Source organism: Myotis myotis, unplaced genomic scaffold (genome assembly GCF_014108235.1).
Source record: "Myotis myotis isolate mMyoMyo1 unplaced genomic scaffold, mMyoMyo1.p scaffold_m19_p_3, whole genome shotgun sequence".
NCBI classification, from domain to species: domain Eukaryota; kingdom Metazoa; phylum Chordata; class Mammalia; order Chiroptera; family Vespertilionidae; genus Myotis; species Myotis myotis.
The window spans coordinates 191,574,387-191,601,505 of record NW_023416335.1 but is presented as its reverse complement, the minus strand read 5'-3'; the positions used below and the strand labels follow the sequence as shown (position 1 = coordinate 191,601,505).

The 27,119-nt window shown below is 41.7% G+C and overlaps 1 protein-coding gene across 1 annotated transcript; it reads right to left on the bottom strand.

Moving 5' to 3' along the window:
- Window positions 1–248: 248 nt before the first annotated feature.
- NANOGNB (NANOG neighbor homeobox) lies at window positions 249–26,008 on the bottom strand. Its single transcript, XM_036299034.1, has 5 exons — window positions 25,931–26,008; window positions 23,225–23,309; window positions 17,811–18,151; window positions 17,353–17,432; window positions 249–324 (listed from the first exon to the last, which is right to left on the bottom strand). The coding sequence occupies exons 1-5, from the start codon at window positions 26,006–26,008 to the stop codon at window positions 249–251; spliced, it is 660 nt and encodes a 219-aa protein (XP_036154927.1).
- Between the last annotated feature and the right edge of the window lie 1,111 nt (window positions 26,009–27,119).

The following is a 27,119-nucleotide window of genomic DNA, read 5'->3' as shown; positions in this document are numbered from 1 at the left end:
TTCCTTGTTTAAATATCTGCTACAGCCCTAGCCAATCTGCTCAGTGGATAGAGTGTTGGCCTGCAGACTGAAGGGTCCTGGATTCGATTCCAGTCAAGGGCACATGCCTGGGCTAGAACTTGATCCCCAATAGAGGGCATGCAGAAGGCAGCCAATCAGTGATTCTCTCTCATCATTGATGTTTCTCTCTCCCTCTACTTTGCTCTATGAAATCAATTAAAAAATATTTTTAAAAAATATCTGTTACATTAGTCTTCATCAGGATTAGAAAAATATGATTCATTCTTAACTTTGTCAATGGCTCTTTCCTGATGCCACTTGCATCTTCCAAAAGAACAGTGAAAAATAAAGTGAGTTTCAACTTGGGGGAAAAATCGTATAAGAAAACTTTACAGCCCTGGCCAGGAGCATCATCTCATACACTAAAGGGTTGCCGGTTCAGTTCCGGATCAGGGAGCATCACTAAATTGTGGTTTCAATCTCTGGTCAAGGTGTGTGAGGGAGACAACCAATCAATGTTTCTCTCTCACATTGATGTTTCTCTCGTTCCCTTTCCCGCGCCTTTCCTCTCTCTCTCGGAGTGAGGTTTAAAAAACAAACAAAACACCTTTACATTTATACAGCACTCTCTTACATGGAAAAATGTAAATTTTATTTCTCATGATCCTTAAGCTACATTCTGAGATTAACTATCATTTATTGGTAAAGAAACCAAAGCTCAGGAAGTTTTGGGGGGTTTTTTCAGCCCATGCCTCCCTGGGGAAGTTTAAATAACATACAATGTTATGTGACCTTCTCTCTTCAGTCCAAGTTGACTATAACCCAGCTCCATTAAGAAACTGCTCTAGCCTGGCCCACATGGCTCAGTGGTTGAGTGTTGACCTGTGAACCAGGAAGTCACGGTTGGACTCCCTGTTTCAGGCTCTATCCCCGGTGCAGGGAGTGCAGGAGGCAGCTGATAAATGATTCTCTGTCATCATTGATGTTTCTCTCTCTCTCTTCCTTCCTCTCTGAAAATAATAAAAATATATATTTTTTAAAAACCTGCTCTATCTTCAATCCACTGCAACACATTTTCTGTCCTTAACAAGCCATTGTCATAAAGCTAAAATTTCAAAATCACCTTACATTCATCCTTCATTAGTTTATTAAAAGAAATACTTGTTTTTCTTGGTGTTGAGATGAGGGATACTGCTTATCTTCTTAGAGATAACATAAATGATTCCATTCTTTTTTTGGAAATGTATATTTTTTAATTAAAAAATTATTACTCATATTTATTTTACAGATGAGGAAACTGAATTGCAGAATGAGGTTGGTATACTAGTAAATGCAGATAGCAAGTGGGCAGACATGCCTAGAGTACAGGTGCTGCAAACTCTTAAACTATAGATACATATTTGTGAATAGTCAGCCTAGAGTATGGAGATGTTAGTTAAAATTATACATTTTAAAAAACATATATTTTTTTATTGGTTTCAGAGAGGAAGAGAGAGATGGAAACATCAGTGATGAGAGAGAATCATTGATTGGCTGCCTCCTACACACCACACTGGGTATCGAACCTGCAACTGGGAATTGAACTGTTGACTTCTTGGTTCACAGGTAGGTCGATGGCTGGGCAAATGGTTTAAGTCAGTAACCTTAAATATTATTTTACTTGACTCTAAACTAACATTTATAACAACTATGTGACCATACTGTGATAATTACTATAAATGCACTCTCATTAAACAAGGTGAGATACTATTATCCTATTATAGATGCTGAGGGTCAGAGCAAGCGTCATGATTTCCCAAAAAACACACACCTAAGAAGAGCTGACTCCAGAACCCCTGGTCTTAGCTATATTTTTATATGCATTCTCTCCATGTAAGAATGCTGTGGGTCACGACCCCTTTGGGGGTCAAACGACCCTTTCACAGGGGTTGCCTAAGACCATCGGAAAACACATATATAATTACATATTGTTTTTGTGATTAATCACTATGCTTTAATTATGTTCAATTTGTAACAATGAAATCGGGGGTCACCGCAACATGAGGAACTGTATTAAAGGGCTGGGGCATTAGGAAGGTTGAGAACCACTGCTCTATATCCTTTTAAAAAACACACAAGAGAATGATCTGTTGTTCCACTTATTTATGCATTCATTGGTTGATTCTTATATGTGCCTTGACAGGATATCAAACTCACAACTTTGGCATATGGGGATGACATTCTAACCAACTGAGCTACCTGGCCAGGGCTTGTTCTAGCTCTTTCAGTTGGGAGTGGGACCCAGGAGTCTTATCTTTTAAGATTCACTAATGCTTGCTTTTTTGCAACAGTTTTGCTGCCAGAACACAAGTGTTGTAAAAACCACCACTAAATCAAACCCAAAATGAGAAAGGAAAAGACTCATACTAACATCATCGTCTTGGACACATACTGGCCATCGTCTACCACTACTGGCCATCTGACCTACAAATGTGGTGGGATTGACAAAAAATTTGAGGAGGCTGCTGAGATAGGGAAGGGGCTCCTTCAAGTATGCCTGGGTCTTGGATAAGCTAAAAGCTGAACATGGCCTGGCTGGTGAGGCGCAGTTGGTTGGAGTGTTGTGCCATGCACCAAAAGGTCTTGGGTTTGATTTCCAGCCAAGGCTCATACCTAGGTTTTGGGTTCCATCCCCAGCCCTGGGTGGGATATGTGCAAGAGGCAGCCGATTGATATTTCTCTACCTCTTCCTTTTTCTCTCTCTCTCCCCCCTTCTTTTCTCAGGCATGTATATCATAAACTCTAAGGTCTCCCCGAGAGACTTGCAACCAGGGGAGCAATGGGCAGTGGCAGCTCATCCTGGGCTAACCCCCTGAGCCTGTCTTCTCTTCTTCTCTGACTTTCTAGTGAGCCAAAGCAGCCCTGCCTAGGCTCTGTCCTGTTGCTTCTTCTTTGCTAAGCCCTTTCTTGTTTCACTGTCTCCAGCTGTAATAAACGTATTCTCAAAAAAAAAAAAAAAAAAAATCTCTAATTCTTGTGCATCCTAAATTTTAAGAAGCACTGCTCTGGAATACAGTTCTAGGCAATAGGGAAAATACAGCTTCAGTGGTCAAAACACTGATATTCACAATATTGGAGAATTACAAGAACTCTCAAAATCAGACATTTTTTCCTTGTGGTTCAGTTTTAGAGTTGTCAGGTCTTACTCTAACTAAAGGTTTATAATATTTAAGGAGTAAATTATGTGTACCAAATGCTAAGTTCTCCTAGTGGAGAGGTCTGAAGGGTGGAACCATCAAACTGAATTGTCATTCAACCCTGAGCAACACTACCGAAGGCAGGGATTCACTCCCCTTTCCAACCCTACCCTCAGGGCATCTTTGACCCCATGTAAGAAAGGATTTCTTTTCCTATTCTTAGATCTAGCCCCCAGGAAAGGGGAAGACATCTGGAAAAGTCTACCAAAGCTGGGTCAACATTTAACATTGCTCTGAAAAGATGTGATATTATCGGCCTAGAAGTGAACAGGCTTCTCAATTTCTCAGTAGGTGTTAGAAAATGAGGAAGAGGAACTTAGAAAAGTAGGTGGTTGTGGGAGTTGAGTAAGGTGAAGTGATGGTGGTTGTGGTGAGAAAAAAGGAGAAACTCTAGCACCATAGTTGCTCTAATTTGCTGGTAGTGGAATGAAATAAAGCTGTTAATACTAATAATAATGCATCTAAACATTGTACTTAAAATATTTCAGGATGCGAGAGTATTCTAATATTATAAAGGGATTAGAAAAAAAAGGAGATAGAGGTTCCTGTCTCCCAGGAGTATGTATGTATTTTAAAATTATTTTATTTATCAATTTGAAAGAGAGAGAAACATTGATTTGCTGTTCTACTTATTTCTGCATCCATTTATTGGTTGATTCTTGTATGTGCCCCATCTGCTAGCAACGAAGATCAATAGTATGTCTCCAACATAGCACCATTCCCCCAGGGGGGTGATTAGCCATCTATGTAGTGGCAGGTTCATTCTTAGGACCACTTTCATCTTGGAAGAAGCAGTACTTTTGTTCTTTTTAAAAAATATATATTTTACTGATTTTTTTGCAGATAGGAAGGGAGAGGGATAGAGAGAGAAACATCGATCAGCTGCCTCCTGCACCTCCCCCACTGGGGATGTGCCCGCAACCAAGGTACATGCCCTTGACCAGAATAGAACCTGGGACCCTTGAGTCCGCAGGCCGACGCTCTATCCGCTGAGACAAACCGGTTTCGGCAAGAGCACATTTTTTATTGTACACAAGGTAGACAGAAGCATGACTTTGCTATTTTCTTTTAAAAAAAAATATTTTTATTGATTTCAGAGAAGGAGAGGGAGAGAGAGATAGAAACATCAATGGTGAGAGAGAATCATTGATAGGCTGCCTCCTGGCACACCCCACTCTGGGGATCCAGCCCACATCCCAGGCAAATGCCCTGACAGGGAATAGAACTGCAATCTCCTGGTTCATAGGTCGGTGCTCAAACTGAGCCATGCCAGCTGGGCTGACTGCTATTTTCTTTATTTGAAGATTAAATATGATTTAAGGAGATGTCTATAGGTGCCAAGTTGACAAGAGATGAGCCATGATGATTACTTTTATGTATCTATTTGGCTAGTCTAGATTAGCCTGCAGGATCGGGCCAAAACCAGCTCTCCTACATTCCCTAAGGGGTCCTGGATTGCAAGAGGGCACAAAGCCAGGCTGAGGGACCCCACTGGTGCATGATCAGGGCTGGGGAGGGGAGCCGGAGGTTGGCCAGCCAGGGAGGGACTGTGGGAGGGCTCCAGGGCATGTTCGACCCATCTCGCTCAGTCCCGATTGGCCAGACCCCAGAAGCAAGCTAAACTACCGGTCAGTATGGCTGCCCTCTGGTGGTCAGTGCATGTCATAGTGACTGGTCGACTGGTCCACCGGTGGTCAGTGCATGTCATAGTGAGCAGTTGAGCGGCCTTAGCATATCATTAGCATATTACACTTTGATTGGTTGATCAGACTACCGGACACTTAGCATGTTAAGCTTTTATTATATAAGATTTTTCACATTAGATTTGAGAAATCTACAAGGATGCATATATCATATACATAGAAAAAATATAATAATGCCGGAAAAAGAAACTATTAAGTTGATGTAAACTCAAGATTATAGCAGTCAAAACAGTATAGTATTTACATAAAAATGGACACAGAGATCAATGGGACAGAATAGATAACCCAGAAATAAACCCATACATGTTAGCCAATTCATTTGTGACCAAGGAGCCAAGAATATACATTTGATGCTTCAATGAATGGTGTTGGAAAAACTGGACAGTCACATATGAAAGAATGAAACTGGACCACTATCTTATACCATACATAAAAATTAATTCAAAATGGATTAAACACTTGAATGTAAGATCTGAAATGATAAAACTCTTGGAAAAAAACATGGGCAGTAAGCTCCTTGACATTGGTGTTGGCGTAATTTTTTTTTTTTTTACACTACAGGGAAAGGCAACAAAAACAAAAAATAAGTGGAAATACACCACACTAAAAACTTCTACACAGCAAAGGAAACCATTCACAAAATGAAAAAGCAAACTACTGCATGGATGAACATGTTTGCAAATCTATATCTAATAAGGGCTTAATATACAAAATAAATGAAAATTCATACAACTCAATAGCCGAAAAACAATCTGAAAGACATACAGATGGCCAGCAGGTACATGAAGATGATCAACATCATTCATTACCAGGGAAATGCAAATTAAAATCACAATTACCTCACACACTTGTTAAAGTGGCTATTATAAAAGAGATAAGAGATAACAAATGCAAAGATGTAGGGGAAAAGGAGCCTTTGTACCCTATAGACAGAAATATAAATTGGTGCAGCCACTATGGAAAACAGTATGGAGGTTTCTCAAAAAATTAAAACTAGAACTACCATAACATTCAGCAATTCCACTTCTAGGTATGTAACTGAAGAAATTGAAAACACAAACTCAAAAAGATATATGCACCTCTATGTTAATTGCATTATTTACAATAGCGAAGATAAGGAAACAACCTTAAAAGTCAGTGGTGAATGAATGGATAAAGAAAATATGACATGCATGCGCGCGTGCGTGTGCACACACATTCAGCCATTAAAAAAAACAAAAAACCCTAAATCCATTTGTGACATGGATGGACCTCAAAGGCATTATGTTAAGTGAGATAAGTCAGTCAGAGAAAGACAAATATTGCATAATATCACTTATCAGTGGAACCAAAAAAGAAAACAACATACAGAAGCAAATAAAGCAGAAACACTCAGAGATACAAAGGACAAACTGCGCCTGCGTGGATCTGGGGTTCTGCCCCAGCTGGGCTGCCGCCCCCAAGGCTGCAGCCATGGACCTCAGCGCCTAGTAACTCCGGGAAAAGCATGTCAAACTCAAGGGCTAACACGGGCCAAATAAACAATGTTTAAGTTTATGTGGGCCGCAAAAAAACACAAGCTTCAATTTTCATAGAAGCGTAGGTTTATTTTGATAGAGACATGCTGGATACAAAGGGCTGAAATAAATGTGTAATCGTTAGCATAAAATAATAGAACATTTTAATAAAAATTAATATTTTTTCTTGAACATTAACTTACCATACACTGAATAACTGCACAAATTAATAAGCATAAATGCAAATAAACCTATTTCTCTTGTTCTCTGAAAGCGAAATATTTCCTGTTGCGCACACCACACAAGTCAGTAGAAGACTAATGATGTGGCAATTGGCTGCTACAATATTTGCTGCTAGTATTAGTGGAGAGAAATGGTGCGCCTGTGCGTAAGGCGCCTAAGGGAAATGAATGCAACACGATTTCTAGTACTCAGTCATTAGCGAACATTGTAGTTCGTTATTTTTTTTTTTTTTAATATATTTTATTGAGTTTTTACAGAGAGGAAAGGAGAGAGATAGAGAGTTAGAAACATCGATGAGAGAGAAACATCGACCAGCTGCCTCCTGCACATCTCCCCACTGGGGATGTGCCCGCAACCAAGGCACATGCCCTTGACCGGAATCGAACCTGAAACCCTTCAGTCCACAGGCCGACACTCTATCCACTGAGCCAAACCGGTTTCGGCTGTAGTTCGTTATTAATAATTATGTATAACAAGATATTGTAAAAATTAAGTTAGGAACTTTTTATTAAAATGTTTCTTACATACTGTTATATTGGCTGGGCCGCAAAAATGTTCCTTGTGGGCTACATGCGGCTCGCGGGCTGTGGGTTTGACATGCTTGCTGTAGCAGGACCCAGAGTCAGAGCACTGGGAAGTGGAGGACACAACCCCCAATCCGTGGGCCTCCAGCTACCAGAGTCCTGGCGGTGTTGCTAGTTCGAGGAGAAACCGCTGCTTCAGCGACACCAGCTGGTGAATCTGTGCCTGGCAGAAGAGCTCCCCCATATCCATGCCTTTGAGCAGAAAACCCTGACCCAGAGCAATGGGCCCTTAGAGCAGCAGAAATAAGAGGCCAGAACCTGCATAGCCATTAAATTAAAAATCAGGACCAAAAGAAAAACAACAACGAACTGATGGTTGCTAGAGGGGTGGGAGGATGGGTGAAAAGGTGCAGGGTAATGTGAAGTACAAAAGCCCAGTTATAAAATAAAATAGAAACCCTTACGTGGTTTTTACATTACAATCCCCTCCGTTTTGCAATGACAAACAATAGGTTATTCTATTATGGTTTTTTAACTCCTTGCTTTTCTTTATAACGTCACCACTGAATTAAGCATGCCTATAGTTCAATTTTACTTAAAAAACACACACACACATATTAATGCCCTAGCCCAGTGGTCAGCAAACCGCGGCTCATGAGCCACATGCGGCTCTTTGGCCCCTTGAGTGTGGCTCTTCCACAAAATACCACGTGCGGGCGCGCACATACAGTGCGATTGAAACTTCGTGGCCCATGCGCAGAAGTTGGTTTTCGGCCTGGGCGAGTCTATTTTGAAGAAGTGGCGTATAAGAAGTGGGGGGTGTCGGTTGGTCGGGCGGGCGAAGGGAGACACAGCGCAGGCGGGCCAAGGGATACGCAGCGTGGGGGAGGTACATTGTTTTGAGGTACGTTCGCTGAGGTCGAGCCCTTCCAACTCTCCCATCCACACCCGTCTATCTGAGACAAGTATACAAGACGAGTGTGGATGGGAGAGTTGGAAGGGGTCAACCTCAGCGAACGTACCTCAATCAGATTGAGGACGTTTTTAGCAAAGGCCAGCTTAGGAGTACCCTAATTAAGTTAATAACAATGTACCTACCTATATAGTTTAAGTTTAAAAAATGTGAATTGCTCTCAAAAGAAATTTCAATCGTTGTACTGTTGATATTTGGCTCTGTTGACTAATGAGTTTGCCGACCACTGCCCTAGCCCTTTGGCTCAGTGGATGCAGCGTCGGCCTGCAGACTGAAAAGTCCGAGGTTTGATTCCGGTCAAGGGCATGTACCTGGGTTGTGGGCATATCCCCAGTAGGAGATGTGCAGGAGGCGATGTTTCTCTCTCATCGATGTTTCTAACTCTCTATCCCTCCCCCTTCCTCTCTGAAAAAAAAAAAAAAAAAAAAAATCAATAAAATATATTTTAAAAAACATTAATGTATTGCATGATATGCATTTTGATGTGTCTCACTTCTCTTTTCACCATTTTACCTCAGATTTATCTTTGTTGTGTGGAAGCTGTAGCTTATTTGCATTGCTGCATACTACCTTATCTTATGAATGTGCTATGGTCTACTTATGCATTCTACTGTTGGTGGATATTGGACTGTTTTTAGCTTAGGGTTATTACTAACAATGCTGTGACATTCTTGTACATTTTTTCTGGTGTAAATAATATTTCTAAAGACAAATACTGAGTAGTGCAATGGTGGGTTTAGAGGGCATGTGTATTTTTAGCTGTTTTTCTTTTTTGAATGATTTTGCCAATTTATAGTCTTGTTAACAATTCATATGAGGTAGTTATCGTATACTTGGCACCATCAATCTTTTTAATTTTAGTTATTCTAATGAGTGAGTATACGATGATATTTCATTGTGTTTCTAATTGGTATTTCTTTGATGGCCCATAAATTTGCGTATTTGCATTTCTTTTGTGAAAAGGTCTGCTTGAGTCTTTTGCCCATTTTTCCTGTTACATTGTTTGAGATTTTATTGGTGTGTATTAGTTTCTTTTATCTATTCCTGAACGGAGATAATAATGTAGTTTAATTTATCAATCTTTTCAATAATGTTTTTTTTTTTTAAATATATTTCTTTATTGATTTCAGAGAGGAAGGGAGAAGGAGAGAGAGAAACATCAATGATGAGAGAGAATCATTGATCGGCTGCCTCCTGCACACCCCCTACTGGGGATCGAGCCCGCAATCCAGGCATGTGCCCTTGATCAGGATCAAACCTGGGACCCTTCAGTCCCCAGGCTGACACTCTATCCACTGAGCCAAGCCGGCTAGGGCTCAATAATGTTTTTTTTTTTGTTTGTTTTTTGTTTTTGTTTTTTATATATTCTATTGATTTTTTACAGAGAGGAAGGGAGAGAGATAGAGAGTTAGAAACATCGATGAGAGAGAAACATTGATCAGCTGCCTCCTGCACATCTCCTGGGGATGTGCCCGCAACCCAGGTACATGCCCTTGACCGGAATCGAACCCGGGACCTTTCAGTCCGCAGGCCAATGCTCAATCCACTGAGCCAAACCGGTTTCGGCTCAATAATGTTTTTAATGTCTTGTTTGAGAAACCTTTCTCCTCCTGAGATTATATTTTCTCATATTTGTTTTTGTTTCTTTGTTAATCTTCACCCGAGGATATTTTTTCCATTGATTTTTAGAGAGAGTGTAAGGAAGGGAGAGAGAGAGAAACATTGATGTCAGAGAGACAACAGAAGGAGAGAGTGCCCCTAGGATTTTGGTCCCAGCTCTGGGAAGGGGACAGAAGCCCAAAGAATATCCGACAGAGCAACAGCTCCTAGCAGTGTACACAGAGCTCCTCCAGGTAGAGCCTCTCACGGAGGAACAGCATATCATGATAAGAACTTCCCTTCCTATCAAGGGATGGGTTTGGAATATGTTTTATCGGGCCCATCTCTGCCATGCCTGGAACTTTGACTAAATGGCTGCCTATTTGCAGTGGAGAAGAACCCTGTCTGACAGCCACTGTCTCTAAAAATGTGAGTGCTCTTAGGTCCTGTAGAGATGTAGACCCTCCAGATGTCCTCACCTCTATTCCTGAGGCAGCTCCTGCAGCCTGTAGAGAGAGGAGGAAAAACCCCACTGATGGCTGGTATGTAGATGGGTGTACTTGGGGCAATCCATCCACAAGGACTGTAGTCACTCTTCAGCCCAACACTGACACCATCTGGATGGAAGCAGTAATCAACCACAGCAGCCAGTGGGCTGAACTCAGGGCTGTTTGGTTGGCGATCACTTATGAGCCCTGGGCATTAAACGTTGCACTCACAGTTTGGGCTGTTCTAAAGGGATTGACTCTATTCCAGCGGTTCTCAACCTGTGGGTCGCGACCCCTTTGGGGGTCGAACGACCCTTTCACAGGGGTCTCCTAAGACCATCGGGAAACACATATATAATTACATTTTTGTGATTAATCACTATGCTTTAATTATGTTCAATTTGTAACAATGAAAATACATCCTGCATATCAGATATTTACATTACGATTCATAACAGTAGCAAAATTACAGTTATGAAGTAGCAACGAAAATAATTTTATGGTTGGGGGTCACCACAACATGAGGAACTGTATTAAAGGGTCGCAGCATTAGGAAGGTTGAGAACCACTGGCTTAGACAGTGAGAAGCGCAGGGGTGGATGATCATGAGTAAGCCCTTGTGTGGTCAGGAGGTGTGGAGGGACATTTGGGTTCACCTGCAAGAGCCTGAGGTACTCCTCACTGTTTTTCACATCCCGGCTCATAAGGCACGGACACGCTCTGGCAATCAGGAAGCTGATGCCCTAGTTCAGGTATGATCCCTAACTACTGACCCTTCAGAGGGAGGATACAGCAGGTTGGGTGCTGAGGAAGAGGCTGCTGCACTGCCTGTGTGGGAGGGCATATTGCCAAGGATGCCAGATTGCTCTTGAAATACAGTGAATTGGCTAATGCAGTATCAGCATGTCCTGAGTGTTGTGAACAATGCCCAAGGCAGCTGTCAAAGGAGTCTGGGCTCATCCATGGGTTCCAAACTGGTGAGGGATTGACAAATTGATTTTATTGGCCCCCACTCTCCGAGCGAGGGCTCTAAATATGCCCTGGTTCGCCCTAGCCAGTTTGGCTCAGTGGATAGAGCATTGGCCTGCGGACTCAAGGGTCCCGGGTTCGATTCCGGACAAGGGCATGTACCTTGGTTGCGGGCACATCCCCAATGGGGAATGTGCAGGAGGCAGCTGATCGATGTTTCTAACTCTCTATCCCTCTCCCTTCCTCTCTGTAAAAAAAAAAAAAAAAAAAAAAAAAAAAATCAATAAAATATATTTTAAAAAAATAAATAAATATGCCCTGGTTTGTGTTAACACTTCATCTGGCCTAAACCAAGCTTTCCCCATCACCGTGCAAACCAGGCTGCCATCATCAGGGGACTAGATAACCTCAGTACCAGGTGCATATTCCCTTGTTGAAGAAGCAGTGATCAGTGGTCACATTTCCAAAGTCATGATATGCAAAACTGAGCAAAAGAACATGACACTGAATGGAGGGTCTATCTCTCCGATAACCCACAAGCAGCAGGGGGGTGGTAGAGAGGGGGAAAAACGGACTATTAGGCAGCAGATCAAATTACTGACAGGTAAAACGACTTCGGCCAGGAGGACTAAAGCACTGTCCCAGGCTTTATACATTTGAATGACCAACAAGTATGGCCCGCTGTCCATATGCCAGATTGGGGACCCCTACCACGGCACCTTCCATAGAGGTGTGGAAGTCGAGGGAAGCAGCCTTTGCCGCAAATGCCACCATGGATCAGCATGCTGTGCTGCTGGGAACACAGCCCCATCCATCCTGGGAAAGGCATTATATACCAGGATTTGCAATGGTACATCCCATGAAAATGGATGGGTTAGTTTGCACCTTTGGGTGAGAAGGAGCTATTCAATTTCCACCGGGATCCCATTGTCCATTGTCCTGCTGTAAACTGGACCTGTTGAAACGCCCTCTACCTGGGATGAAACATGTACCATTGAAAGAGGGGAGAAGGTGGGGGTCTTCTCATTAAGTTACAGACACAGACAAAATCACCCTTCATGAGCAGTTTTGTAGACAAAAGGCAGAAAGGCCAGTGAGAGACATACGGACAGATTGCAGGATGTACTAACCCATTTGATTCTATAGTAGATTTCCCTTTCAGTCTCTGAACATTTCCACAGAACTTAGTAACTTCTTCATTGATTTTTTTCTTAAATAAAATCAATGAACTGACATTATAAAGTTTAAAATTCACAGTAGTGTAAAAACAGAATGTTTAGAAACTTCTTTGCACTCCATTCCGTTCTCTGCAGAAGTAAACAATTGCCAATATATTCTTGTTTATCCTCCAGAACTCCATTTATATATGAGAATCGTGTTATACAAAATGTTCAACAGCACAGTCCATGTACTTAACATACATCAAAATGTTAAATTTGGAAAACTATCCCCACTGAAGACCAGGGGGATCTTCCTAAAACACATTTAAAAATGTCAAAGAGGCCTGACCAGTTTGGCTCAGTGGCTAGAGCGTCAGCCTGTGGACTGAAGAGTCCCAGGTTCAATTCCGGTCAAGGGCATGTACTTTGGTTGCGGGCACATCCCCAGTAGGGGGTGTGCAGGAGGCACATGATGGATGTTTCTCTCTCATGAATGTGTCTAACTCTCTATCCCTCTCTGTAAAAAATCAATAAAATATATATTTTAAAAAAATGTCAAAGAGGTAAAGACATTATAGAGGTGGAGAAAGTACAAGAAATTTGAAATATTTCCACATTAGGATATTTTTAAAAAATATATTTTATTGCTTTCTTTTTTAAGAGGAAGGGAGAGGGATAGAGAAACATCAATCAGCTGCCTTCTGCACACCCCCTACTGGGGATGTGCCCACAACCAAGGTACATGCCATTGAATTGAACCTGGGACCCTTTAGTCTGCAGGCCAATGCTCTATCCACTGAGCCAAACCGGTTAGGGCTAGAATTTTTTTTATTTATTTACTTTTATTTATTTATTTATTTTTTAAAATATATTTTATTGATTTCTTACAGAGAGGAAGGGAGAGGGATAGAGAGCCAGAAACATCCATGAGAGAGAAACATGGATCAGCTGCCTCCTGCACGCCCCCCACTGGGTATGTGCCCGCAACCAAGGTACATGCTCTTGACCGGAATCGAACCCGGGACCCTTGAGTCCGCAGGCCGAAGCTTTATCCACTGAGCCAAACCGGTTCTGGCTAGAATTTTTTTTAAAGAATGTTTTTATTGACTTTAGAGTGAGGAAGGGAGAGGGAGAGAAACACCCATCAGCTGTCTCCTTCATGCCCTCTACTGGGGATGGAGCCCAAAACCCAGGCATATGTCCTGACCAGGAATCAAACCAGCAAACTCTTGGTGCATGGGATGACGCCCAATCAACTGAGCCACGTCGGCCAGGGCCACATTAGAATTTTAATAGAGAAAATTAGGAGTACATAAACATTACATATGAAACACAAATTGACATAGCCTAAATGAAAATGCCTGAGGGAATAAAGTACAAATTCAAGCTTAGAAATTTAGGTACTGGTACTTGATGAAATCACATTATTTCCCAGCAATTCAGTTTCCTCATTTGTGGTTTAGAGTGATAATCAAGTGAGTCAATAAATGGATATATGTATATAAACATACATAAATAATAATATATAAAAATTCTATATACTGCCCAGTGCTATCAAAAATACCGATGTTCTCTTCTTAATTTCTTTCAATCACGTTTCTTTCTGCCAAAGAAAGAAAAGACAAATATCAAAATATATTCAGTATCTACAGAATGAAAAAGATAAAATTATTAATTATATACTGTAATCAACAACAAAAAATAATGGCCCTGGACAGTTTGGCTCAGTGGATAGAACATTGGCCTGTGGAATGAAGGGCTCCAGGTTCAATTCCAGTCAAGGACACGTACCGTGGTTGCAAGCTCCTCCCCGCCTGGGCCCTGGTCAGGGAGTGTGCAGGAGGCAACCAAGTGATGTGTTTCTCCCACATCGATATTTCTCTCTGTCTTTCCCTCTCTCTTCCACTCTTTCTTTTTTTTTTTTTTTAAATATATTTTATTGATTTTTTACAGAGAGGAAGGGAGAGAGATAGAGAGTTAGAAACATCAATGAGAGAGAAACATCGATCAGCTGCCTCTTGCACATCTCCCACTGGGGATGTGCCCGCAACCCAGGTACATGCCCTTGACTGGAATCGAACCCGGGACCCTTCAATCCACAGGCCGACGCACTATCCACTGAGCCAAACCGGTTTCGGCTCTTCCACTCTTTCTAAAAATCAATGAAAAAATATCCTCAGATGAGGATTAAAATAATGATAATAATAAATATAAAGAAAAACCAAGATGGTGGCATAGGTAAACACCGGAAATTGCTGCCTCTCACAACCAATTCAAAAATACAATGAAAAGACAAAATGGACATCATCCAGAACCACAGGAAGGCTGGCCGAGTGGAAATTCTACAACTAGAAGGAAGAGAAAAGCACACTGAGACTCAGAGGAGGTGCGGTGTGGAAGTAAAGTGCAGAGGTACGGAGGCGCACGTGGAAAGGGCTGGCAACTAAGGACGCGGCTATCTTTTTCAATCCGGAGGGAGACACAAGCTCCCGACTGCTCTGAACTCCAGTTTCGGGTGAGTCTCTGGGGACCCAGACTCATACGGGGAGAAACTGGACTGTCTGGCATCGGTCAGAATTCGGAACTCGAGGGCGGCTTTCTCTCAGAGGTGCTTGCAGCAATTACCATGGAACAGTGAGATGCGGGGCCCCTTAGGGCAGGGCTGAGGATCAGCCATAGCTGTTTGCTCCGCCCTGTTGATTACCTGAGATCCTGCCCCACCCAAGCTGTGTGCAGAGGCTTTTGCATATGAATTCCCTGGCCCTTTGTGATCTAAAATTACCTAACTAACTGCAGCTGGGCCAGACAGACCCAGAACTTCCAAGAGAAGGCCCAGGTCCCACAGCAGCTTGCATTGCTTCACAGCTGGACCTCATCTGTGCACCTCCAAACTCCAAACAAATAAGAGGAATCTGCAGATCTCTCCATAGCTCCTGCTGGGTAGCCTCATGCAGAGGCTAAATTAGGACCTCCTTAGAGATCCAAGGGCCAGTATACCCAGTGGTCAGAGTGGACCATCCAGATTACAACTCCTCAGATCCATAAGGGACACACTCAGGGGGCAGACTCAGTGAGCACCAAAGCCCCACTGAAGCAAGTCTTGCCCCATAAGGGTGTCTCCAGCACAGAAGTTCTCCCACCATAACCACAGCTGATTCTCACAGCCAATTGGCCTGGAGGTCAATTCCTCCCAGTGATACCTACAACAATCAAGGCTTAACTACAACAAGACTGCACAAAGCCCACAAAGGAGTGCACCAAGAGTGTCCACCTCAGGTAATTGGGGAGGTTGAGCCACTGGGCCCTATAGGACACCTAGCACACAAAGCCACTCTATCAACAGAGGGAAGCAGCCAAAATGCGGAGACAAAGACACAAGTCACAAATGACAGAAATGGAGGAAAGCAAACTACTGGATATAGAGTTCAAAACCACACTTTTAAGGTTTTTCAAGAATTTTCTAGAAACCGCCAATAAATTTAGTGAGACCCTTGAGGATATGAAAAAGGACCAACTAGAAATTAAGCATACACTGATTGAAATAAAGAATATTATACAGAGACCCAACAGCAGACTAGAGGATCCCAAGAATCAAGTCAAAGATTTGAAATACGAAGAAGCAAAAAATACCCAACCAGAAAAACAAAAAGAAAAAAGAATCCAAAAATATGAAGATAGTGTAAGGAGCCTCTGAGACAACTTCAAGCATACCAACATCCGAATTATAGGGGTACCAGAAGGAGAGAGAGAGAGCAAGATATTGAAAACCTATTTGGAGAAATAATGACAGAAAATTTTCCCTACCTGGTGAAAGAAATAGACTTCCAAGTCCAGGATGCTCAGAGAACCCCAAACAAAAGGAATCCAAAGAGGACCACACCAAGACACATCATAATTAAAATGCCAAGAGCAAAAGACAAAGAGAGAATATTAAAAGCAGCAAGAGAAAAACAGTTAGTTACCTACAAGGGAGTACCCATACGACTGTCAGCTGATTTCTCAACAGAAACTATGCAGGCCAGAAGAGAGTAGCAAGAAATATTCAAAGTGATGAATAGCAAGAACCTACAACCAAGATTACTTTACCCAGCAAAGCTGTCATTCAGAATTGAAGATCAGATAAAGAGCTTCACAGACAATGAAAAGCTAAAGGAGTTCATCACCACCAAACCAGCATTATATGAAATGCTGAAAGGTATCCTTTAAGAAGAGGAAAAAGAAGCAAAAGGTAAAGATACAAATTATGAACAACAAATACATATCTATGAACAAGTGAATCTAAAAATCAAGTGAATAAATAATTTGATGAACAGAATAAACTGGTGAATATAATGGAATCAGGGGCATAGAAAGGGAGCAGACTGACAATTCTCAGGGGGGAAGGGTTGTGGGGGGTTCAGGAAGAGACATCATACACCTATGGATGAGGACAGTGGGGAGGGGGTAAGAGCAGAGGTTGGGGTGGGAATCGGGTGGAGAGGAGCTATGGAGGGAAAAAAGAGGAACAACTGTAATAATCTGAACAATAAAGATTTAATTTTAATAAATAAATAAATTGTAAAAAATATATATATAAAAATAAAATGCTTTAAAAATATATAATGGCTACAGTTGTATATTTGCTAATATGTCTACATGGTAAATAGTGGAATGATCATGTACCTCTGCATTTTTGTGTGTTGAGTAGAGTGAAAAATAGGGCAGTAAATGGCTCTTTGCCACTGGCTAGAAACATGAACATGTTTATGGGATAGCCAATAACTGTGAATACAATCTATCCCCCAAAGTCAATATGCACAGTATGGTAAAAGCAGGTTTACAATTGTGAGTATGAAAAACACAATTTATTCTTGTATTATTATTTAGTAACTATTGTATTATCTTTCATACGAACAACTGTAAACCTAGTTTTGCCAAACCCTGTATTCCATTTTCACTTTCTTACAACTTAATGTTCTTACCTCTTGAGCTCGCTCTTGTATTTTCGCTTATACATTTCTTGTTTGAATTTCTTTCTCTTTTTAAAAAACCATTGATTTACCTGCAAAGAGAGAGAGAGAGAGAGAGAGAGAGAGAGAGAGAGAGAGAGAGGAGGTGATTAATCCAAAAATAAGGGTATTGGCTTAAATAGGTAATAGTACTATATAAGTGAATCTGTGAATAAAGAAATATATTGGTCCTAGCTGGTTTGGCTCAGTGGATAGAGCCTCGACTTGTGGACTCAAGGGTCCTGGGTTCGATTCCAGTCAAGGGCACATGCCTGGGTTGCGGGCTCGATCCCCAGTGCGTGGCGTGCAGGAGGCAGCCAATCAATGATTCTCTTTCATCATTGATGTCTCTCTCTCTCTCTCTCTCTCTCCTTTCCTCTCTGAAATCAATTAAAAAAAATTTCTTTTAAAAAAGAAATACGTTGTCCTACCTGTTTTTCTGTCATGTTAAATTCAAATGCAAGCGATAGACTATGTCCTTTTGTGGGGCATTTGTTTAACTTAAACGTTGCCCAGAGAGTGTCCATGAGGGGCTTGCTGACTAATCTTTTCTCCGGATATTCTTCCTCACATTCCATTTTTTCTTCTTTTTTCTCTTCCTCCTGTTCCTCTTCCAGTTTCTTTTTACCATCCTTTTCCATTTCTTCTTCCATTTCTCCTTCTCCTTCTCTCCATTTTTTATTTTTCCTTCTTTCATCTTTACTATGATTCCTATTGGATTGCTCTGGATTTTTATCACAGGGCATAACTGGTTGCTTCTGTATAGCAAGATCTGTGGGGGGGAAATCAAACTGCAGTTAAATTTGACTTTCAGATTATAGTCAACATTCTTCAGTGTGAGAATATATTTGATTTTCTTTCAGAGAGAGAGACTATAATGTGAGAGAAACATCATCTGATTGCCTCCCATGGGGGACTGAACCTGCAACTTGGGCTTGTGCTCTGACTGGAAATTGAATCAGCAACCTTTTGGTGCACAGGACTACGCTCAACCAACTAAGCCATACCACCCAGGGCAACAAATTTTTTTGGAAGTATGACCAACATTTAAAAATAATGAGATTAAGCCCGGTTCGTGTGGCTCAGTGGTTGAGCATCAACCTATGAACCAGGAGGTCACTGTTTGATTCCTGGTCAGGGCACATGACGGTTGTGGGCTGAATCCCCAGTGTGGGATGTGCAGGAAGCATCCAATGAATGATTTTCTCTCATCATTGATGTTTCTATCCTCTCTCCCTCTCCCTTCCTCTCTGAAATAAATACAAAAATATTTTTAAAAAATCATGAGACTCAACATCAAACTTCAAATTTCCAAATTAAAAAAAATCTTAAATCGGTAGTCCTAAATTCCCATCTATAATAATAAAAGGGTAACATGCTAATTAGTCCGGACATCATTCTGGATGTCCTTTCTGACCAACTGGGGCCAGAGGGAAGCCAGCCTGGGTCCTGGGTGCCTGTAGGTGGCCTGAGGGAAGGTAGTCCGGGTCCCGGTGTCAGAGGGAAGCTGGTGCGGCAGCCAGGGGAAGGAAGGCCTACTCTTGCACGAATTTCTTGCACCGGGCCCCTAGTGTAATCAATAATTGGCTGGCTCCAGTGGATAGAGTGTCAGCGTGTGGACTGAAGGGTTCCAGGTTTGATTCTGGTCAAGGGCACCTACCTTGGTTGCAGGCGCTTTTGGGCCCTGCACGTGCAGGAGGCACCAATCAATGTGTTTCTCTAACATCGATATTTCTCTCTGTCTGTCCCTCTCTCTTCCACTTTTTCTAAAAAATCAGTGGAAAAATATCCTCGGGTAAGGATTTTAAAAAAAGAAAAAAAGAAAAGTAACTGGAGAATTGATTAGAGCTGTTCTAAGCTGGAGACCAGTCAGAAGGCTGAAATCTTTTCCAACTCAAGCTAAGGGTTTTATACTAAACTAGAGGCCCAGTGCACGAATATGTGCACAAGTGGGGTCCCCAGAGGGGTGGGGCCGGGACATGATCAGCCCTCTGGGAGGGACGCCCTTGCCGGCCCAGGATCTGGATCCGTCACACTGACATTCACCCCGGTTGTTGGGAGCCACCTGGCGGTCACTTTTATATCCTTTCTTCCTTGCAGAGCATCTAGGGAGGGGAAGCAACCCCGGTGCCTGAGGTCGACTTCTAGGAGGCCAGGGATGCTGGCAGAATTGTGCCAGTGGTACTGGTCTGTCTGTGCCTGGCCCATTTTCTGGAGATTGGATCTGCAGAACTACTGAGGGAGGGAGTGGCTGCTGCCCAGCCGGTGGGCACTCCCAATGTGGGAGTGCACTAACCACCAGGGGGCAACCCCTGTGTTAAGTGTCTGCCCCCTGGTAGTCAGTGCGTGTCATAGCCTCCAACCCATTGGTCGACCGGTTGAAATGGTCACTTAGGCTTTTATTTATATAGATATTTAAGACTATTAAATGACCAACTTTAAGTACTGATACTTGAAGGGTTTAAGTGATGAGATAAACTATAGAGTAGAGAACAAATTGGATTAAAGAGATTTAGAGGCAGACCAATTATCCCTTGGTAGTGGAAATTATAGAAATGATGGTATTAAGAACTAAGGTAAATGTCATCTATATCTTGAATGTCAATGAGCCAAAGAAATAGCACCCAGTGTTAGAGTGGGCAAGCAGTATAAAGATTAAGTTCACAGAAATAATGTATTTCCAAAAGGCATTTGAAAACTGATTAATATCAATTTTGATCAAGATGAAAAGCTAAATCTTAAATGAGATGTATCTATACTGATATAAAATACTATTTGCAGTATGTTGCAACTTTTATAAATAAATTAATCAATTCAATAAAATATTGACCACTTACCATGTAGATGGCAAAATTGCTTAAAGAGCAGAGAGGTAGAAAAGGCCATTAGATTTTCAAAATGTATTTCTTCCTATCACTCCTAAAAATATTGAAGAGACAAACTATGAGCCAAATTAAATAGTATGTCAGTAGCCAATCTTCTGAGAAGGCCCGCTGGCACAACTCTGCCTCTTACTCAAGCAGACCACGTAAATGGGGCTTTCACTTGCTTCTGTTCCAGGGGCCACACATCTTTACTACTTTTGCTCTGGTATTACAGAAAACTATGTGATTTATAATAAGAAATATATACTTGGTTTGTATTTCATTCCTGGCCCAGAGCTCCTAAAATCCATGGAATTTTCTAATAAGAATGTTAAGGCATCTTTCTTTTGTTATGTTACTGAGGTGATTGGAATGGTTTTAGGTAATCTGAATGTGGACTGGTTGCTAGGGAAACCAACCTTCTGATTAGAGGGTTGGAACTTTCAGTCCCAACCTCTGACTGACCTCCAGTAGGGGAGAGGGACTGAAGATTGAGTTCAATCACCAATAGCCAATGATCTAATCAATTATGCCTGTGAGTCATGCCTCCATAAAAACCCAAAAGGATGATATTTAGAGTTTCCAGGTTAGGGAACCAGAAGTATCCATGTGCCTCTGTGCAGGGCCCTAAACCACAGAAGCTTCTTTGTTCTGGACCTCTTTCTATGTTGACTTCATCTGCTGTTGACTCATATTCTTTAATAGCCTTGTAATAAACTAGTAAGTAAATGAATTTCCCGAGTCCTGTGAGGCACTCTAACAAATTAATCAAACTCAAGAAGAGGGTTATGGAAACCTCTGATTTGTAGATGGTTCGTCAGAAGCACAGGATTTATGATGTGTGATTGGCATCTGAATTAGTGATCAGTCTTGTAGAAATTAAGCCTTAACTTGTGGAATCTGATGCTATTTTTATTTTTTCAAATATATCTTTATTGATTTCAGAGAAGATAGAAACATCAATGATGAGAGAGAATCATTGATCAGCTGCCTCCTGCATGTCCCCTACTGGGGATTGAACCTGCAACCCGGGCATGTGCCCTTGACCAGAATTGAACCTGGGATCCCTCAGTCTGCAGGCCAACACACTATGCACTGAGCCAAACCAGCTAGGGCCCTGATGCTGTTTCTAGATTGATAGTGTCATAATTGAGTTGTAGGACACCCAGCTGGTGTCAGACGATTGCTTGATGAGGGGGGAAAAACTATACATTGGAACTGGTGCAAATTTGTACTATGTATGCATTTTTGATGTCTAATGTTAATTCTATATACTCATTTGCACAGTGTAATTAGAGGGAATTCAAACTTGTGGAATGGAGGGTAGATTTTATGAGAACATGTTCAGGTGGCAAGTTTAAAGGTATAATTCTAAATATGTAATCAAATGCAAACTTACCTTTTATATTTGTTTTGGTGTTTTATCAGAGGCCTCCAAAACTGCCGGGGTCCAGCCCCAGCAGTCCAGGGGTTCTCAAAGGTGTGGACGGAGTCAGCAAAGAATGAAGGACATGGAGACAGCGTTCAGATGATCAGCATAGCCAGGTTCTCTCTTTATTCTCCTGTTACATCTGTATTTATACCATTTGATCCTATAAGCATGCCTCTATAGTCACATCATGGTATGTTTTGGGTCCTCCCTTGATCTTCTACAGTTCCTTGTTCCATGTCCATAGTTTCTTATCTGACCTTTGCCAAAAATCCTATCGCCATCTAGTTTGTTGATTTTAATCCTATCCATTCTATTCCAAAGGTGTTATCTCCATTCCAAGGTCACTTCTCTACTGTTCTGTTAAGCTACAAGGAAGTAACTAAAGGAGATTATCCTAAGTAAAGATTATGTAGCGTAAGCGTGAATGTTCATAGTTAAGGTGATTAACTACCCACCTGGCACTTAGTTAAGAGGTTTTACTGATTTATTCCCTTCTTTAGTTCTGTTAATCCCTAACTCCAGGGAAACATTCCCACCTGGGGAAACAACCTTTCTCGGAGAGGTGACCCTGGTTAAAACACATAGCACTAAGAAGGGGAGCAAACATATTAAGAACAGTATGCCATATACGCCAGGTCCCTTGAAACATATGCTGTGCAGATGTTTCTTCCCTGCAGCAACTGTGTCAAACAGCAAGGATGGACCTGCTTCCGGCACAAAACTCTGAACAGGAGGGGACAGATGCTCTAGTAAGACATGTTAAGAGATTATGAGCCCTAGCCAGTGTTTCTCAGTGATTAGAATGTTGGCCTGAGCACCGAAGGGTATTAGTTTTAATTCCCGGTCAAGGGCATGTACCTAAGTTGCAGGTTGGATCCTCAGCAACCAATCAATGTGTCTCTCTCACATCACTCTCTCTCTCTCTCTCTCTCTCTCTCTCTCTCTCTCTCTCTCTCTTTCTCTCTCCATCCTTCCCTCCCTTCCACTCTCTCTCTAAAAATCAATGGGAAAAAAATATCCTCAGGTGACGATTCACAAGAGAGAGAGAGTTATGAAACAGATTTTTTTATTATTAGCTTACCACCCACCTAAAGTGTCTATGCCCTAACTGGTTTAGCTCAGTAGATAGAGCATCGGCCTGCAGTCTAAAGGGTCCCAGGTTCAAGGGCATATACCTTGGTTGTGGGCACATTCCCCAGTAGGGGGTGTGCAGGAGGCAGCTGATTGATGTTTCTCTCTCATTGATGTTTCTAACTCTCTATCCCTCTCCCTTCCTCTCTGTAAAAAAAAAAATCAATGAAATATATTTAAAAAAATAAAGTGTCTATAAGTGGCAAGGAGAGTGATCAAGAAAGGTAATAGAATTTCTTTAAAGAGAGATTGGTGGTGGGCTCTCCCTTCTTTCTCTGTTGCACACACCAGCTTCACTCTGGTGGGAGAAAATGTTGCCACTTTGTCAATCTCAGCCAAGTGCAGAGAGTTTCTAGAATCATGTATAGAGTTTTGACTTTTGTGTTTGAGAATACACAGAAACTAGCACCTAACTCACTCTGGACAATGGGAGACAATAGGGAGCTGTCCATGGTAGTGAAGTGTGGATGGACGTTCTTACTGGTAGTGGCTTCAGTAGAAAGCTGATCAGGGTAGGTAAAGCAGATGTATAACAATTTGACAGGGGCAGGAATGTAGGACTTTGTCCTTTTTCTTTAATCTGCCTATCATCTCCCTGAGCCAGACCCTGTCAGAAAGGAGCAGCACCAGGGCTCTCATAATTTTGTAATGCATTTCCTGTGATATTTTTGAAATTTCTTTTGATTATAAAAGGAATTTCTCCCCATGGCTGACCAGTCTATTGCTTGTACAACGTGTTAAACCTTAGACAAAGAATTCTCTTGACAATCTTAATAAGACACTGATTTAAATGGAAAATTCCTTAAAAGTCTGAACTTTGAGGTCCAACATCCTTGGGAATACAAGTAGACAGCACATTTAGGCACCATTCCCTGCTTCAAATCTGCTCATATCTCTGCAATCTTAGTATCAGCCATCTGTACTGCATAGTAAGATTAAGGAATCAACTAACTCTACATATTTTAACTTTATTAATTAAGCTGAGATTGACAAACATGTAAAGCCAACAGAAATTCTGCAGTTTTGGACTTCCTTCAGGATGGAAAAGGTTGAATCATCACTATTTCCACCTTGACCTGTGGCCAATGTATTACTTTCTTTTCTTTTTTTTTTTTTAAATCTTCCCCCTAGACCAGTGATGGCGAACCTCTGACACGCGTGTCAGAGGTGACACGCAAACTCATTTTTTTGGTTGATTTTTCTTTGTTAAATGGCATTTAAATATAGAAAATAAATATCAAAAATATAAGTCTTTGTTTTACTATGGTTACAAATATCAAAAAATTTCTATATGTGACATGGCACCAGAGTTAAGTTAGGGTTTTTCAAAATGCTGACACGCCGAGCTCAAAAGGTTCACCATCACTGCCCTAGACTGTTATTTTCTTAAATTATATTTTCAAGTCAAAACATTGTCCCACCAACCCCTCTCCCCCATGAAAACCTGACAAAAACTGAACTATTGTGATTGAAGTGTGAAAATTGGCTAGAGACTTTTGGAACTCCTAGGTATTCCAATAGCATAGCTACCTCACAAAACTGAGGTGTCCAACAAACAAATGTTTACTTTTCCCTGACCTTGTGTTGAGAGGTGTTGAGGTCCTGCCCCAGCAGGTCCAGGGGTTCCCAAAGGTGTGGATGGAGTCGGCGAAGAAGGAATGACACGGAGACAGCATTCAGTTGATCAGCATAGCGAGGTTCTCTAGCCAGGTTCTCCAGCCAGGTTCTCTCTTTATTCTCCTGTGACATCTGTATTTATACCATTTGATTTTAATCCTTTCTATTCCAAAGGTTAGGGTGTTTGTTATCTCCATTCCAAGGTCACTACTCTACTGTTCTGTTAAGCTACAAGGAAGTAACTAAAGGAGATTATCCTAAGTAAAGATTATGTAGCTTAAGCGTGATTGTTCATAGTTAAGGTGATTAACTACCCGCCTGGCACTTAGTTAAGGGGTTTTACTGATTTATTCCCTTCCTTAGTCCTGTTAATCCCTAACTCCAGGGAAAAATTCCCAACTGGGGGAACAACCTTTCTCGGAGAGGTGACCCTGGTTAAAACACATAGCGCTAAGAGGGGGAGCAAACGTATGCCATATACGCCAGGTCCCTTGAAACGTATGCTGTGCAGATGTTTCTTCCCTGCAGCAACTGTGTCAAGCAGCAAGGGTGGACCGGCTTCCGGCAGAGAGGAAGCATCAAGCAGTCTGGAGTATGAATATTATCTTTTATGAATTTAATTTGCAGTATCTATTGTGATCTTCCAGCAACTATTTTAGCCCTCAGGTAGAGACACTAAATAGACCCTGCCAGAAGCCGGTCCATCCTTGCTGCTTGACATAGTCGCTGCAGGGAAGAAACATCTGCACAGTGTATGTTTCAAGGGACCTGGCATATATGGCATACTGTTCTTAATATGTTTGCTCACCTTCTTGGCGCTATGTGTTTTAACCAAGGTCACCTCTCCGAGAAAGGTTGTTTCCCCAGGTAGGGATTTTTCCCTGAAGTTAGGGAGGGAATAAAACCCGTTAACTAAATGCCAGGTGGGTAGTTAATCACTTTAACTCCGAACAATCACCCTTAAGCTCCATAATCTTTACTCCCTGGAATGGAGATAAGAAATGCCCTAACCTTTGGAATAGAAATTGACAGGATTAAAATCAACTGGTATAAATACAGATGTAACAAGACAATAAAACACAGAGTACTTGGCTGGAGATCCTAGACAGAACTTGGCTGGAGTTCCTGGCTAGGCTGCTGATCAACTGAACGCTGTCTCCATGTCATTCCTTCTTCACCAACTCTGTCCACACCTTTGGGGACCCCTGGACCTGCTGGGGCTGGACCCCAACAAGACCCCGTTCTAGTTAATGGCTTGCCATATCTAAGAACTTACTTAGAAAGTGGGATTCTCTATACTCTCATATCGCTTAAAAGAGGGTATTTATTCCATATTCCCAAATCTGGGACTTTATCTGACGTAGTGTCAAGATACAAAGTCTCCTTCATTCACATTATGCTCTTGATGGGGTTCGGGACATGCTACCCCCATATATGGTACCTTGGCATATTAAATATTTTAAACTGAAAGAGTGAGGAAAAAAACCCAGAAACTGAAAGGGCCTACCTTCTCCTTTCTTTCTTGAAACAGGTTATAAGCTGTCCTGTGACAGGCACCCTCCATATACCTGGAGGAAAGGACCATGCTTACCTCTGAAGACAAAGGGATGCCAAAAAGAATCTGAATAAACAGTCCTTGCTCAGTTTTCCCAAGTTAACTACAGGTACTTCATACTCCTTAACCCATAATATTCTTCCACAACTGTACACTCTTCATTTAACCTAGCCTAAAAACACACTGGTCGGTTTCTTTGGGTCTTCATTTACTTATGAAATCTCCCGTGTCACAGAAAACTTATGTTAAATAAATTTGGATACTTTTCTCTGGTTAATTTGTCTTTGCCAGTTTAATTTTCAGAGCCATCCAGGGACCCTAAGAGAGTTGAGGAAACATATCTCCTTATCTACATCCTGTTACTTAGACTCTAAACTGCTTCTCCATATCCAAATGGTCTTTGATCTATGTGCAATGGAGAAGAGGAGTGGGGCAAAGTTAGTTCTGCTTAGTAATATCTCATTTAAAATATTTTGTATCCTTAAACCAGTTTGCATATATTACATCAAGAATATTATCTTTGGTACCAGAACTTTTCAGTAGTGTTTTTCTTGTCCAGATTGTCATTCCGGGCAGTTCACAGTTCAAGTAGTGTGAACTGTAGTGAACACTTGCCCAAGCAGTGAGGATCCTGCAGTTCATTTTTAGAAAGGTCTTGACCAGTCCTGGTAGGTTAGAAATGGGGGCACTTTGTGTGGGACTTGTCCCTGAAAACAAGTAAAAATGGCATGTAAAAGCTGTACAGTATGAGATGATATTATCCCTGGTTCCTTGCATTGTAATTTGATGAAGGCTGTGGTTCGGGAGCAAACAATTTCATGGGCCTTTGATAATACATCGTAACCTAGTTTTCAGATTTGGTGTGACTGGCTCTCAGGACCCAGGGAGGCTGCCCAAAGATATCCCACAAAGTCATACTGATTACTTTGAATGGGAGTAACTTACCAGTAAGAAACTGCCCGCAAGAAGAAAATGCTGACCTACCTGTCTCCCTAAGAGCAGGAGATAAGTCTCCATCTGATAGGTGCTTCCTGCTCCTAAGGGCTGAGAGACAACCTTATCACAAGAACTAAAAGAATCCAAAGTCAAATGGTGTATAAACAGGCCTTGTAAACCTTTACTAATTTACTGCACAAGCCCA

Bases quoted from the DNA above. Each gene is read 5' to 3' on its own strand.
- NANOGNB (XM_036299034.1), bottom strand. From the start codon at position 26,008: ATGGTCCTTTCCTCCAGGTATATGGAGGGTGCCTGTCACAGGACAGCT. The intron at 23,310-25,930 runs GTAGGCCCTTTC...TACCCTGATCAG, and splicing joins TTCAAGAAAGAAAGGAGAAG to CTTTCTACTGAAGCCACTAC. The intron at 17,433-17,810 runs GTAGGACAACGT...CTCTCTTTGCAG, and splicing joins TTAACATGACAGAAAAACAG to GTAAATCAATGGTTTTTTAA.